Source organism: Rhipicephalus sanguineus, chromosome 10 (assembly GCF_013339695.2).
Source record: "Rhipicephalus sanguineus isolate Rsan-2018 chromosome 10, BIME_Rsan_1.4, whole genome shotgun sequence".
NCBI lineage: Eukaryota > Metazoa > Arthropoda > Arachnida > Ixodida > Ixodidae > Rhipicephalus > Rhipicephalus sanguineus.
Window position 1 is genome coordinate 63,643,990 of NC_051185.1, and position 16,756 is coordinate 63,660,745.

At 43.2% G+C, this 16,756-nt stretch overlaps 1 protein-coding gene across 1 annotated transcript in view; it reads left to right on the forward strand.

Annotated features, from left to right (window-relative positions):
- Nucleotides 1-1,925, forward strand: part of LOC125760255 (zinc finger protein 287-like) — a 5,117-nt gene extending 3,192 nt beyond the window's left edge. Inside the window, exons 2-4 of the mRNA XM_049420099.1 lie at nt 194-264; nt 333-462; nt 1,851-1,925. Of these exons, the coding sequence (XP_049276056.1) occupies nt 194-264; nt 333-462; nt 1,851-1,925 (276 nt within the window). The remainder of the gene's footprint in view (nt 1-193; nt 265-332; nt 463-1,850) is intronic.
- The last annotated feature ends 14,831 nt before the right edge of the window (nt 1,926-16,756 follow it).

Here is a 16,756-nt window from a genome sequence, read left to right on the forward strand (position 1 = left end):
ACCACCAAAGTGCCACGTCGGTAAACAGAAATAACCAACAAAGCCATTAACAATGCTTAAACACGAGATGGTGTTGTGTACTTCATTTACAAGTGCAGCAACTTTTCTTCATTGCGTGGTGCTGTAGTTCATTTGCAGATAATGTGTGTCACCTGGTCTTCATTGCCTTTCTGTTCTCCCTGTGGCTTTGCAGGTACCTTGTCTTTGGCATCCCATGAGCAGTACCGTTCACTCGTGTCTACACAAGGGGACGGCATTCCTGTCGTCAGTGCACCTATGTGACCAAGGACAAGAGTAGCATGCAAAGGCACCTTTGTAAACATACGGGCGAGCGTTCCCTTCCAGTGCCACCTATGTCCAGCTGCATTCACTCGGAAATCTAATCTTACACAGCACATTCGCACCCACACTGGAGAGCGTCCCTTTTCCTGTGACTGCTGCAATGTGTCATTTGCGCAGAAGGTGCACCTCATTAATCACATGCGCACCCACACAGGAGAGCGTCCTTTTCCTGTGATGACTGCAGTGCATCTTTTTCGGATAAAAGTAACCTCGTGCAACACATGCGCACCCATACAGGAGCGGACCCTTTCTTGTGACCACTGCCATGCATCCTTTTCACGGAAAGGCATCCTCATGAGGCACATGTACCGTTGTCATTCAAAGAAGCATCCCTAAAGGGCAGGAGATCATTGTTACAGAGGCAAAGGAACATTGATGAATTAATATTTGTGTTTGAATGTAAACATCCAAAGTGTATGAAACAGATTTGTAGTGCCTCAGCAATGAGTTGTTACTGCATATTGCTTAGAGAGAAATATGTCATGTTAATCATACCCTCTTAAGTGCTTTGGGTGATCTAATAGCCTTGATGACAAAAGTTTGATTTGTAAATGCGCATTGACTGAAATGTGTTCATGGTTTTAATCTTCTTGAAGTTACACATTACACATGTAATTATAAGGAAAACAGAGACAGTTGTGTAATTGATCATAGGTAAAAACAGCATAAACAAACGAAACACAAGGAATGGCAAATTGCGTGCAATTAGGGTGTATACAATAATCAAGCAGCACGAGTCCGCAATGCTTACTCCAAAATGTCTGTTGCAAAATGAAAAATGAATCCCAGAATGAAATTTATTGCAAATGTCGATTGTTTTGGTTGTGGACATGTCGCAGCACAACAAAAGTGTGGGTGCGGAGTGGGGCTCGCAATTGTAGTGGTAAAGTATGGGTGCGGTTTTAAGCAAATTTTAATCTTGGGTGATCTTTCTTCGCTTTTAACCTCACCGCACAGAAGCAAGAACAAAAGCAGTGCTGAAGGATATCCTTTAATAATGAAATGATGGCCATATTGACAATATGTGCTGACACCAACATTACAGTCGCGTTGGTGTCAGCGTCATGTAGCGGTCTACTGTTTAAGGTAGTTAGAACTGGGAAACGGGCATGGCCAGTGGTGTTGCCATGGAAGTGTACTTGGTGTTAACCCCCCTTCCCCTTAAACACACTTGATGATTACATTTTGCATGTGTAGTCTACATGCAGCATACAAACACACACGAGCTACATATAAGCAGGAGGCAACCCCCCTTAAAAAGTTACTTAACTCTGGCATGGCATTACTTCGCCCACAGGGACATGTTCAGATATTGACAGGCCCGACACTTTAACTGATGTTATGTGCGATGTTGTGCCCTGGTCATGGACTTCAGGTGTTAAGGTGCAATTAGACTCGCATAGGGTAGATCCTCATTGCACAAAGACTTCCTTGGGTTTTTATAGAAGTGTCCACTGCTCTTGTGGCAGTGCATTTGACCCCTCTGTATTGCATTGCTGTTTTAACAGCAGTGCTGTCTAAGCTTTACGTTCGCCATTCGCGAGAACAGCTGCAGAAAGGAGTATGTGCCAAGCAGCTCCTAGCATAGCATATATAGCAAGAGGGTGGGAAAGGGAACTGAGGCGAGGAAGAGGGATGTGAGGGTGAGTAGAAGGAATAGAAGGAGGGAGGGCAATACAGGAAGAGATAAGGAAAGAAAGATGAAAGAAAAGACTAATGTTAGGGTGAGGTGGAGAGAAAGGGGGAGGTGAGAGGGTAAAACCATAGCATACAGTACAGTATAGCATAGCAAGGGGTGGGAAAGAGAGAAGGTGAGGGTTGGGAGGAGGGAACAGAGGACAGGGGTAATGTAGAAAGAGGTGAGGAGAGAAAGGTAGAGAAAAGGTAAACAAGCATAAAAGAAAGAAGGATGAATAAAGACGGAAGAAAGCTTCTGCGTTCACCAAGGTGGTGTGCTTGCTTGCAAACTCCTTGTTACTCAGATTGTACAGATGTAGAACTGGCTTTAATTTCTTTTTTTTTTTCATTTTGTGTCTCTTTTGTATGCTTGCAACTTTCACATTTTCATTCGATGCCATGTTTGTGCATCAATCTTTTGGATGATTAGAGCAAAACAAACAACAATAGAACAATTTAAACAACACCTCTCTCCATCAGCCAGGAGACCTTTACAGACATTGCAGTTCTTTCTTTTCTTACTGTAGTTTTTCCTGCAGTCTTCAGCTTGGAAATGAATAACACATTCCTACAAGCACTGGTTGTCGTGCATCATTGTGACAAGCCCACCGAGGCATTGGAAGGTATAAAGGCAAAGCAACACATTAGGAAGCGCAGTTTTTTGGCATATTTTGTAGCTTGATATGTCATTCCCATGCTACAGCATGCGTTTTGTGCACAAACATAGATCACTTGTTTTGGATGGACACTCTGGCTTAATATTCACAAAACTGCACGGAATGTGATTGCTGCAGACGTAATGATCTGACCTCACATTTTTCATCCATGCAAAACGCCCTTCGTGCGCAACCCCATTGTCGCGGTTGGCGAGATGGGGGAGAAATTTAAACTAGGGATGGGTGAAAGTAATCAGAGGTTGAAAGCGAATAGTGCATTGGTAGAATATTTTCGTACGAATAATATTGAATAGTAAGTATCACATATGCATAGAACACTGAGCATTTTTGTCTGACCAACTAATTGGCAATATTTTAAGAATGAACTAGGCTGTGATGTCACGTTTTGGTTTAAAGTGGAAGCAACTTGAATAGTAGCAGACTTGAAGAGCAGTAGGGAGCAAGTTCTACGCAGTGAAATAGTTTCGTTTAAAATTTACTTTAGATTAGCACATAGAGGCCCATTACCAGCTTTTAAACTAAAAAAATTAACATATTAATCGAGGCGACTTCATATGTACATTTAACGTAAAAATGGGCTTTGGGGCAGTGCGGATTTTTCTTGGGATAGGGGTTTCACGAAATAGCATTGGCACGTTACGGTGAAACCACCTTTACAGGGGTTGCGGTAAAGTAAAATGTCATTCGTTCATTCAAAAAAAAATTCATGCAAAGATAGTTCGGAATATTGTAATATCGTTGAAATATTCAGAGCGCTCGAATATTCGCCCATGCCTAACTTCAAGCAAATAACAACGTTGAAGCGCGATCTAACGAAACCTTATTTTACGAAGTCATGATTGACGAAATTTTCATCCCCGGCAAATACCACAAGGTTCAGTGTTGTAGTAGTAAACCAAGGATTATGGCATAACTTGATTACCAAATCGGATATGACAAAGGTTTTTATTGAAGCGGTGATTTCCTTCTAATTCGACAGAGCGGTGTTTTCATGTGTGATGCGACTGGTATCTCGTAGCTAGATTGTACACATTACAGAACATAAGGAACCAATTACCATTACATACTTCCTTTAAAGTGTAATTGGTCAATTACAACCCCAGAAAAGTAACTGAGCAATTACAGAAATGGAATCGATTATTTGGCATTACTTCTTCAAAATTATTTGCCTAACACAATAGCACAGTTTACTCAAACAAAACGAACTACTGTGGCTGCATGATGGAGGCTGGAGGCTTTGTCTAAAGGCATAAAAGCGGGCGGCTAGTGGGGCTTCTTTGATATGGTGCACACATTACCTCCAGCGCAAGTGTTTTCAAGTGTCATCGCTGATATTCCAGTTTCCTCGTGAAGAGGTCAGCTGCTACACTGAAACAATAGTCATGCGTGCGCGGAAGGAAGGGGGTATGATGATGTGGGAACAACCATTGAGTATAGTGTGAATATACAAGCAGAAAAAACTAATCAGCGGTTTTCTGGTGGGATTTTATTATAGAGAAAAATCTAGAGGATCAGAGAAAGCAGTGATGTAGCTTTTCTGCATTGTGGATTAACATATAGTGAATTTAAAAAGGAATGCTACATTCTCTTTTGCAAATGTGCCGTCCACCTCAAGCATGACTGAAGTTGTCAGATAAGGTCTATGTATCCGTCACTAGGCTCGGCTTGTCGGGCACTGGCCAGTGGATGTGTGCACATGCACCTTGATCACCTCCACACATAGCTATTGTGACGACGGCAATCACGCCAGCCCCATGCCTTTGATGCTTTGTATAAAGTCTTGCACAGCGACACTGAGCGAGACTGCAGTGTGACCGCAGGTCTGTATCTAACACACCAACTACATGCAGCAAGTCTGTGAAGTGGATGGGAAAAAGTTGTCAGTCACAAAATTTTAGCAATGTTCGGAAAAGGAGCGCTAAACAGCCTGGCATTATCATCAAGCACAAGCTGCTGTCCAACCTGCATGCTTATGCAGAGTCATTAAGACCTGCAAGATTTTGCAGCAGACACAGCACACAGTATTCAAACATTTTTAAAATTTAATGGTCCTTTAACTAACTAGTGGAAAATTGTTTCAGGTTCGACAGTCTTCGAATGCTAATTATACTAAAGTTTTATGTATAAAAAAAATGCTGAACAGAAGTTTGTCTTCCACAAAGTTGCCCTTGAAAACTTCGGTCTTCAGCACGGCTATTCATCGCAGCCACTTGCTCCTAAGCATACAATAAACACGAGAGTCAGTATAAGGTATCCAGATATAGCCAATGGAAATACTAGAAGACTCCATGCCTGAATGTACTAGGAGTACTGTTACTCAAAATTACTACGAAAAAATGCTTGGCTTAGCTTATAATGCCGCACTCCTCAACATAGCACAAGAAACTGAGAACGATTATGTAACACATATAATTCAGAAACAGCAAATGCAGATGACTAATGCATACATCAGCAATAAAAATACTACACTCAAACCTCATTATAACGAAGTTATATCTTACACGAAAATAACTCGTTATATCCGAAAATTCGTTATAAACGTATATTCCTAACACTATGTATTGCAAGACTATTTATTATTTACTTCGTTATAACCGATTTCGTTATATCCGGTTTGTTATATCGAGGTTTGTACTAATTTCAGCATACCTTGGTACGTGTCTATTCCCAGAAGCTAAAACACTGTCGAAAGAGAATCATACGATAAAATACAGAAGCAGCAATGTTTGCTCCTTGTCTAAAAGAAGAAAATGCGTTTATATATTTCTCTGTGTTTTGACCAGTGGCATATCCATGGAGGACACGCCGGGCCCGTGCCCCCCCATCGCCGAAATATATTTCTGCCATAGTATACAGAGCACAATATGACACACTACCTCACTTACATACCCGGACCCCACGTCGGTACGGGCGTGCCCCACCCCCCAGAAAAAAAATTTCTACCTATTCCACTGACTAGGACAGAGGTCTAAAAAATGTACGTAAATCAGGCTTCTTCTCGGTATGATAGCACGCGAGGAGAAGAGTGCGTAAGCCCACCGTCGTGTGTGTGTGTGTTTGTGCATATAATTAGGTCTACGTGCGAAGTAAACGCAAGACCTTGTATAATTCCAAGTGGTAGCCATGCATGCATCAATCTTATGGCTATTTTCTAAGACGAAATTCGAAGTAAAACAATGACAGATTAGGTCAGAGACTTATTAAATCCAATGCAGTTCCTTTTTTTTTTTCTAAGCACTACTTCGGTAACTCGATGCACGCCTTCAGCATTGCAATAAAAACAATTGTGAATCATTCTGACGATCCTACAGAGCCTTGGGAGGTTAGGAAGGACGAACAAAACATTCGAAGCAGTGTTTTTACATCTTTTGCATAAACAACGCGGTGCACACGCCAGAACGCGCGTTTTAGATAAGGCGGATCTACGGAAAAACAGAGAACACAACTAGCTTCACGGACAGTTCAATGATCAAAACGAATGTCGGAAATTTTCAAACAAATAACGTAGAATTCATTGCACGTGAAACACTTACCGTATACGTCGGATAATTATACATGCTGACTATTTTTGAAGAAGGACACGTGTAAAAAGAAGTATGTGCGGCAAATTCGAAACCGAAACTAAACGGCGTAACCGCTTGCCACAAGACGGCGCCAAGCCGGTGGCATGATGCGAGCTTCGCGTCCGGCCTTCAGGTGTCACCCCCATCGAAACGACGTACAGCGCACCGCCGGCAGCGGTAATCAGAAACGCCATCTAAACCTTTTTTTCGGGCCGATTTTATTTGTAAGACTTCAGGTCCATATGCACAAAAAAACCGTTTGTCATTTAATTTATGCTGTTAGAAGCGTGTATAGCGCGAAGGTCTGAAAAGATTGAAAGTGACGCACTTTTGTGGCAGCGCAAACCAGCGCAAACCAGAAAACAGAAGTACGCCGCACTGGTGGCCGTGAATGGGATGCGGATATGTTCATATCAGTTACAGACAGTTTGCCTGAATACTGTGAACGAAGTGGTGCGACATCTTGAGCAGCAGAAGTGCAGGGAGTTTAGCGGTATACCTTCTTGTACCAGCGAAGGCTTCGTGCAGTTGGATCTATTTATCATCCAACGCTGGACAGCTTCTGTGCTCCGGACATCTGTGGTGGGGCTAATGCGTAGTACGTACCTTCTTTGCATATAAACACTTATGCATGCATGTTGTTCGCTGGTATACATGCCTAAAACGCTACTTACGTGTCCTTCATTTTGTGTAACCAATCGATGGCATTCGCAATAAAATAATTTATTGCAGCGTTGTCATTTCTCTCGGCCTGTATGCGGCAGCACTGCCCTACTAAAGTATGCAAGATACTTGTGAGTACCTAATGAGTAATTGACTGTAGTGTACATTATGGAATAGAGAAAAATTCAGGTAGGGTGGAGAGGGGGGCTGCCGCAGCGAGTGGGGGGCAGCGGCGACGTAGAAGCAGACGACGATGGCATCGTCTGCTATGCGGAACGCCAGGCGCCATATCAAAACGCCCTTGTGCGTTTGAAACATATTTAATTTATACACAGCTATAAAATCTACAAACAATATTCGTAGTTCTTAAAACTACTTGCATGTGAAAGATACTAAAAGCTTTTTCTGTTGAGAGCAAGATAACATTTTTAATTGTTTTTGCAACTACCGTTAGAATCCAGACGGCGCTACCATCGTGTCCAAATATTCGTCCCCATTGGCTCTATGGACATTGGACATGTCACCGATGTCACTCGCTTGGCCGCGGGGAACGTCGAACGCACACAACGGACACGAACGACGGCATGTGTGCGTGGTACAGTCGCTAACCTTCGTAGGTGAAGTACGGCCCTTTGTTTTCTTTGTCACAATTCCAAACATACTGAGGCATGTTACTTATTTCTCTCAGAAACGGTGTGCGCATCGTTAGGTTAAGGTGCACTATTGTTCCTTATTTCGAGCGCCGATATATCGTGTGCGTGTAATCTTGAAAATGCGGTATGTCATTGAAATATAGGAAAATATGTAATGAATGCATTATTGCAGCACTTACGTATGAAGCTAACTTAGAGATTGGATTGGATTGGAAGAACTTTATTATGGTGCAATGTTATTTGCATAGTGGCCGCAGCGCTAAAAAAAATCACAGCATATCCACGGAGTTAATGATGATGGGTGGGCGAAGCTGCGGAGTTTCATCGGTAAACCGTGAATTCTGCCCAGTACATCATCACCGACGTGAGATCGGGCGCGTTTATACTAAAGGTTCGATGAGAGTTATGACGACTTGCAGCTCACTTTAATTTTACATGTGCGCTGTGAATTTTCATTGTTTAATCACGCACAGGAGAAATCGCACACACGCACTACCTTGGAGGTCAAAATCCAGTGCCTATATATACGGGGTGGTCAGTGAACGGTTGTGCAGCGCGAGCGGTCGGTTTTTTTCAATCGAGACGCTGCCTGCGTCGGCGCCCCTGCGCCGCGAGGCAGCGTCGCGGGCGCCGACGGGGACCGTAGGAGAGGAGAAACATCTGGCGTCTTTCGTTAAGCAGCTGGCGTCTTTTCGGTTTGCTTTAGAAACATCTGGCGTCTTTTCATTTTGCTTCTAGAAAACATCTGGCGTCTTTCGTTGGCTTATTTCATCAATCAACGGCGTTTTGAACAAAATTTTTATTGTTTAATCACGCACAGGAGAAATCTCACCAGGCACTACCTTGGAGGTAAACAATGGCTGCTAATGGGAATGAGAGACAGAAGAAGACTGGCTTTTAGCTAACACTTACACTTCTACTTCTACTAACGTTGCCTACTGGAACATGCCAATGGCTGCTAATGGGGAATGAGAGACAGAAGAATTCGGCTTTTAGTTAACGCGCACGCTGCGAATTTTTTATTGTTCAACAACGCACAGGAGAAATCTCCAACCGGCACCACCTTGGAGGTCAAGATCTGGTACTAGCGTTAAGATTGGTTACGCACTACGACGGGGATGAACGGGTGCCGCTTTAAAGGCCAACTCCGGCGATTTTTTGGCCATGTCAAAGTAATGGTGCTTTTACATTCCTGAGACGCTCCTGTCAAGGGTCCGATAGCAGAAACACTCGGCAAATAGGAGAATAATTTTAAACAAGCAAAAAGGCGCAACACCGAAACCGAAATCCAACCGAGCATACTGTCTGCGCGTGACGTATAAGTGGTTACAAAACCGGAAGTCATGCAAGGCATGCCGGTCCCGCCAGCGCGTAGTATGAAAGCTGCGAAAGCGGCGAAGAGCAGACGCTCATTTGAAAGGTGACTCCGTCGGAAATCTTGTGCGTGGCTGACCGTGTCACGTGCACAAGCTGAGCTGTCGGAAAATGACAGCTGCGATTTCGACGCATTTGGAGGCCAACTGTAATGGCCATTCCTCTTCGATGAAGTGGAACACACCTGTTTAGCTCTTTGCTTGCCTGGTTGCACATTCCACCGCCAGATGGCACCACCTGTCCAGGGAGCTCAAGCTTGTGAGGCCGTGATCGGGTAAAATGCTATCGCTGAGAAGTTCGCGGACTAACTAAAGCTTCTTAATATTGCTATGGGAAGAGTGCATAAGTTTGGCAATAGCGGCGTTCAACATCGCGTTGGTACGGCCGAAGGAATTTAATATAAGCCAAGTATGAGCCACCTTTCGCACCATTAGGTTACGTTGTTTCGCACGATGCGAAGCTCACTGTATACCGATATAGGCCCGGTCACGGTGCACCCTGTATATGCTACGGGAAGTGTTTCCGTGGTGTTCACGCATGTGCATTCTTTAGCCGGTACGGTATTACCGTACTTTCCGTGCGGTAAACCGGCATTGCTAGCTAAAACACTCTAATATAGAGACGCAGGGTAATTGTTAGGTGCGAGTGTTTCGTGACTGCCACGGGGATTCGTGTGCAGCCCACAACGCGACACCACTTTCCACCCATCGCACGCATTACCACAAGGAACTGAAATTCACACGCCCAGCCAACGAAGCGCTCGCCAAACACTCGCGATTGTTGCCTTGCGGATAGCAGACTCTCTAGGGGCCCCTCGGTTCCGTCACTTCCGCTTAACAAAAATGACGTCACGCACCCAATGTTGCCAATAATTTTGGGATGCGAGGTGGGGAGAGTCGGGGCAATCAATAAAATTCATTTGCAATGAACCTGCTATGTCTCCAGCTTGTAATTTGGCATATATAACGGGAACGTGAAAAGGAACGTACCCAGCGAATTTTATTGAGATCCATGGACCTCGAAAAATCTAAGGAGCTTCGCCCCTAAAATGCATGCGGACATTGGCACCCTCACAGTGGGTGTGGGCCGTGTGCCTTTGCGCTACAACCAGCACCCAGCATTGCTTACACTTGTTGGCTTATTTCTGGAGTAACGGCTACGTTTCTGCCCTGGTAGCACAAAACATTGCTGCAACATTGTCATAGTGTTGCCTTTCAATGTTGTTACAACGTGGATATGTCCGCCTTCAGTAGCATTCCCGCAACATTGACAAGAAACATTGCAACAACATTGCTGAATCATTCAGGCAACGTCGCTTAAAACATTATATAATATTGCAACAATATTTATTAACGTTGCTTTCGCAGCATTGCAGCATTAGAGAAATGTTTGCACGCACGCTGCACACCATTCAGGCAGCATTGCTGAAGCATTAAATAATGCTATAAAAATGGTTATTAGCGCTACTGCCACAGTACTGCAACATTAGAAAAAACATTTTCGTGCATCCTGCACCTCACTGAAGGTAGTAGTGATTTTGAACCATTAGGTATCCCTGCACTGACTGTCTTTTTGCAGCACAACAGTCAATCAAGGTGAGCAGGAAACAAAATTGTATGGAAGAACACTTTATTGTCCCCGATATGAACACTAATAATCTGATGAATCCTCTTCCCTGATGGACACATCTGGCATGCAGGCTCCGATGTCGCTCGGCTGCTGAAAAAATTAAATTATATTCATGCATTAGTCTTAACAGAAGTCATTCATTAGCTCATTATAATAATTTGTGCCCCATCAGCATGTCACGGTTTTAAAAGAATACCACCACAGAAATTAGGCAAAGAGTTTTTTTTCTGGCAGCTGTTGATGTCACCTTTAAATACAAACATATATTTTTCCAGGGAGTTGTATAATTCACAGCCCTTTCAAATATGTGCATGAAGAGCAGTGTAGCTCTTGCGTTTGAAAAAGATACTCGTGTCACCAGAAGTGGCAATCCCTAGTATGAAATTTTTTAGCCCACTAGCGAGCCCAATGTTATGCTGGCGGGAGGCCACGTGGCAACTGCATCTTCAAGATTACGTGTGAAGCAGTGCAGAGAGACAAGGCACAAAAGGAACGAAGCGACAGGACACCGCTGCATTCGCAAGTAGTTTATTTTGAAAAAACAAGGTTATTACATATATACCAGCGTACTACGTGTGACAATGACTCAAATTATAACAGTTTCCGGTGATCTTCCAAAAAAAGACTCCACAATCACTCAGAACAACGGACGCTTGGCTGATACAATCACCTTTTCTTTTAGGGATGTGGAAGGTCTCGATCACTTCCCTGGTCAGCTGATCCTTGTGATTGGAAAGTATCTCAGTTTCAGGGAAAAGCGGCGTCCAACCACATTCCAAGCAATTCCGTTTAATGTGTGAATGAACATTGTTTGTTAGTGATCTCTTGTGTTCTGAAAGCCGTGTGTTAACGATCAATAACAAACAATGTTCATTCACACATTAAACGACATTGCTTGGAATGTGGTTGCATGCCGCTTTCCGTGAACTGGATACTTTCTAATCACAGGATCAGTGACCAGGGAATTGATGGAGGCTTTCCACGTCCCTAAAAGAAAGGGATTGAATCAGCCAAGCTTGGTTGTTCTGAGTTGAATTGTGAAGTCTTTTTTGGGAAGATACCGGCTACTGTTATAACTTGAGTCACTGTCACACGTGGTACACTGGCATGTATGTATAATAACCTTGTTTTCTTCACAATAAACTAGTTGCGAGTGCAGCGTTGTCCTGTCGTTTCGATTTTTTTTTTTTGTGCCTGTCTCGTGCGCTGCTTCCACACGTAAACATGAACTAGCACCAACTCGCCGAACTTTCAACTTCTCCTTCAAGAGCTGCAAAATTTTGTATTCAACAAGGGCACTTGCTATCCTCCTTTGTACTAGTGAGTGGTGAATGGACTAGGCTTTCACAAGCACGGGCGCATTGTATTTGTGTACATGCCTCACAGTGCCCTAGAACTGCATTACACTGCTACGCACAAGGCAGCGGGTTCAGTTCCCGGCCACGCTGGCCATATCTTGTGGGAGCCACAATGCACACATGCTTGTGTACTTCTGCTGCTCCTGGCATGTGTTTTCAACGTGTCACATCAAAAGGCAGTAAGATACGTTGCACTCTTGAATTAGGGAGAGACGTGGTACTTTAAAACATTTCTTTAATTCTTGATCGATTTTGACGGAAATTGAAAAGTTTAAGAATATTTGTGTGCGAATTTCAAATATGCAATTGTTATTTTTTTCTATGATAAGTAGTTTCCAGGATATCAGACAAATACTTCTTTGTTTAATGCCTAATTAGCTAATTAACCGCAACCTGCGCTAATGTGCAATCCACAGAATACATTCAGAATGTAGTGTGGCGTAAAGTATAAATCATTGCTTTAGGCAATTTCCAAGCAGAGTTGCGGGCTGTTGCACCCGATTTAAAAAATGCCCTCATTAATACTCGAAACAAAACCTTCATTTATAACATTTCCTCATGAAAGTACTACAACAAAATTTGCCTCATGACACATCGCATCTGCTTATATTAGAAGCAAAAAAAAGAAATCAATGATAACCCAGGTATAACAAAAGATATTGCTCCTCCATCACAGGAAGAGCATGAAAAATTGTTTGCTGTTCACCTTCAATTTAAAGGGCAGGATGCATGATTTTGGTTTTTTAAAGTAAGATAGGATAACAAATGACAGTATGCTACTGTATGCAGCAATGAAAATTTGTAACCAGGTGCAGAATGATGTCAGGAATGTGAAAGATGAAAAGACAATGACAGAAGAAAGACAAAAATGTTTGTCACAACAAGCAGTTTCTTTGTGTAACAAAGAAAATGTTAGGGCTAGCAAGCCACATAATCAAGGCACATAATTAGGACTTAGTAAAGTTAAGTAGTGTTGCAGAAGAAAGGCACTGGGTACCATTTCTGAATCCTTGAAGGAGCATAGCGCAGCCAGTCTGCAGCATATGAACGTTTCGTACATTTTCGGCAATCCGCCGCCGTCTCCGACGAGATGACACTTCACCAATCGAACTTCTTCATATCCGCACAATACACATCTCACCGCGACGCCGCCAACGGAGCACAATCACAGAACACTACACCCAGAGAACATCATCTTGACTCATCTTGACTACACACAACAAAGGTGCTGCGTCAACACGTGGTATACAAGCAGGTGAACGAACCGAACCGAATGAACCGCAACGCACATGGTAGCGGACTGAGTTATATGTGGTGTTATTACATGATTTATTATAAATAAAATAATGCGGCCTGTAAATTAGACAGGAAACGCTACAGCGGCAGCTGCACTGACTGTTAATAACTATTGAACGTTTCCTTGGCACGTTCGTGCCTCTATTTCGGGTTTTCTAGGTATCACACTGCGGCGCGCAAATTCAAATCTGTCCGCACGACGTCTGACGACGTCGGTGTCCGTTGTGTCTGCTTAGCCTAACTATACTGCCTTGAACCTGGTCACGATTTCATTTTATGACTACATATCCGCGGAGTATGATTAACAGCTCGACGCTCCACGAGCTACATGGCATGCAAGGAGTTCGTGAATGTTCGGACAGTGAACAGACAGAGGTCGACAAATAAAATAAAATACACCAAAAAAAGGACTTACCACGTTTCCCAATGCTGCAGGGACCCATCGCGTAAGAACTTCACGAGGGTCGTTCTCGAACAGAATGAGAGAAATCGCCGGCATGGCGTGCACAAAAGATGTGATTATAACTGATTATAACGTGTTCTTGCGCGGTGGGCGTACTGGCGGCGGGATTGTGCAGCTCAATTTGATCACTGTAATGTTAATGTGAGAATCTGCTTGAAGTGTATGCATGCTTATAAAAAAATTCTAAGCCAGAAAATAATGCTCTATACGGTTGCTCGAGTTTGCTTCAGCGAGTTTGCGCTTATAGTCGGCCACACCGTCCCCGCCCGTCATCTCCGTAGATGTTGCCTCAGACTTTCGCTGCATGCAAACAGCGCAACAATGGCCTCTAAGATGCATATAATTTTATTTTATTTTAAATGACGACGTTGCCTACAACTACTTATTGTGGATTAAACAGGTTCTCAGATATGTGTTATCATACGCAGTAGATATTTTGCTTCGTTGTCAACGAATAAATCTCCGAGTAACAAGTACGAATCTAGGAGGCCGTGCTACAGCTTGGACATGCAGTTGTGTTTGGACTTCGCAAGTGCCAAAACAGGCTACGATAATGCAGAAAAAAATGGTCACAATTTTTTACGTACTATTCATTTTAAAGTGACGACCATTGAGATATACGGTTGCATCGTGCGCCGTATCACGAGCCAGAATCTAGGAAGTCAGCATAAACTCGCGTTGCTGTGATTAATTTCGCAGATGAAGTTTTCTCCTCCATTTATCGCTACTGCTTCAATACATGCTCATGACTGCGTCAAGTTGTGGCAAGTCGCGAAAGTTGAAAGATTAAAAAAAAGGTGCATGCGATGTGCTAGTGCTTCAAGAAAATATTGTGATTTTAAGGTACCCTGCAGCGTTTTTTGCGTGCACGCCATTCTTGCTAAGTGCACAGGCAAGTGTTTCTATGTTCCGCTTGAATATCGCCAGTGAATGTTGCAGTTACATCGACGGGATAATGCTGCGGCATTGTCTACCGACATCGCGTTAACATTGTTAAACAACGTTTCATCAACATTGCTGGAAAGCAATGCCAACGTTTTAGGAGTTGTCAATGTTGCAGCAACATTACCATAAGTTGTCCAACGTTGGGCACCAAAACGCAACGTTCGAAACATTGCTGTAATGTTGCAGCAACATCTTGTGCTACCAGGGTGTGTGTGCGTGATCCCGGCCGAACCGCAGCGCTTTGTCGCTCCCCGGTTCTTCTTTTGACCGTGTGCCATTCTAGCGTTGGAACCAGTATCCAAGACACGCAATGCCAGCCAGCCTCTTTTCCAGTCTTGCGAAGGATAATTATAACTCGAGAAGCATAATTATTAGGGGTGTGCGAATATTCGAAAGTTTCGAATATTCGTCGAATATTACATTCGAAATATTCGTATTCGATTCGCAAATCGCGTATTTGAAAAGTTTCGAATATTCGAAAAATTCGAATATGCAATTCGATTATCATGCATAAAATAACTCGTCTTCCACATTTCTGCTGCGTTCGTATCGCTAAAAACGTTGCCGAGAGGAGCGATAAACATCGTAAGTACACGGAGGCACGATATCTGCCTGCGACGAACGCCCCAATACGTATGATTTATTGCTGGTGCATCTCCGACGTGCAGCGCTGTTGGCGATCATGTAACCGTACATTTTCAATATTATGCGGCCGTAACGTGCCGCACTACCACTCGTTCACTATGCGGGACCACTTCTGAAGAAAGACAGTGACCCACGTGACTGGTGGCGGACTGTAGGCACCTTCAGATACCCCAGTCTGGCAAAGCTCTGCCCCATGTAACTCCCTATACCAGCCACTTCTGTTCCAAGCGAGCGTGCCTTTTCAGTGGCAGGTGGGGGGGGGGGGGTTGTCTCTGTTACAAGGGAGTGCCTGCTGCCTGATCATACGGAGCAACTCATATTTCTTCATGATAACATGTAGTCATTACTTTCATTGTGCCGTGATATTTGCTTGTGTTGTGATGTGCATTGTGCTAGCCTGGACATTGTGTTCTGGAGATAGCAGTGTATGTTGTGTTGCCAGTCAGGCTGTTAATGTTCTTTTTTTTCAAATAGCTACATGTTAAATAAAATATCTTTACTGTGGAGGCATTTTTCCTTTGATATTCGATATTCGATTCGATATTCGAAGGTGGATATTCGTATTCGATTCGTATTCGAAAAATTTAATATTCGCACACCCCTAATAATTATGTTACGTGCCGGAGATGCCTGTTAAAAATCGTGATAAACAGAGCACCCTACATTGGCGTATAATTGTCAGCCTTACAACAGCTCAGTCAGGGCCTTATTTAATAATTAAGCGATTTTTTGTGAAAGCTAAACTTTCAGCAGGGCTTCTTTATGCCTTTTAATTTGTCAGTATTGGTACTTCCAACAATTAGCTGTCTGGACACACCCTTCTGCTGGCTGATGGAAAATAATCATATTAAGTGAGCAGTTAATACAAAAACATGTTTGCACCTTTTCAGATGTATTCTTTCATACCCGCTAGGCTATTTCAACTTATGCAGCTCATTTTAATCCTGAAACGGTTTCGACAATTCTTTACAAATGTATTGCGGCATTCGTGCGAGTCGTGCAGATCAATAACAGATTAAGTGCCCTGTGTAACATGTGTAAATTGTTATAAGGCTTCAAACATGTGCATTGAAACAGATCGCACTGTGCCGCTGAAGCGAGTTTTCAGCTGCCCAGGTTTTGTAAAATTTTCTTTTTTTCCCTCCATGGTTGTGGCATTCGAGACATCGCATCTGCGACTGATCTGGTTTTCTTCATTTAGTCGCCGGGTATGGGAAGGCACGCAGAGATTGAGAAAATGGCGGAGCATGCCCTCCAAAGTCTGTGTAGTGTTGGCTGAGGATCACGAAAGATGCAGGTTAGCCATGAACACTCAGTCAGGAAGTTGAAAACAAAAAATGCATTGCTTTGGAAGAAGGTACCCTTTAATTGCGAATAGTTGCCTTCATACAATGGTGCTTTCCTTAATTGTTGGAATAATTTGCACTAGTTTTAATCAAACCACTTACTTATATAACTTAAAAAGGAATTG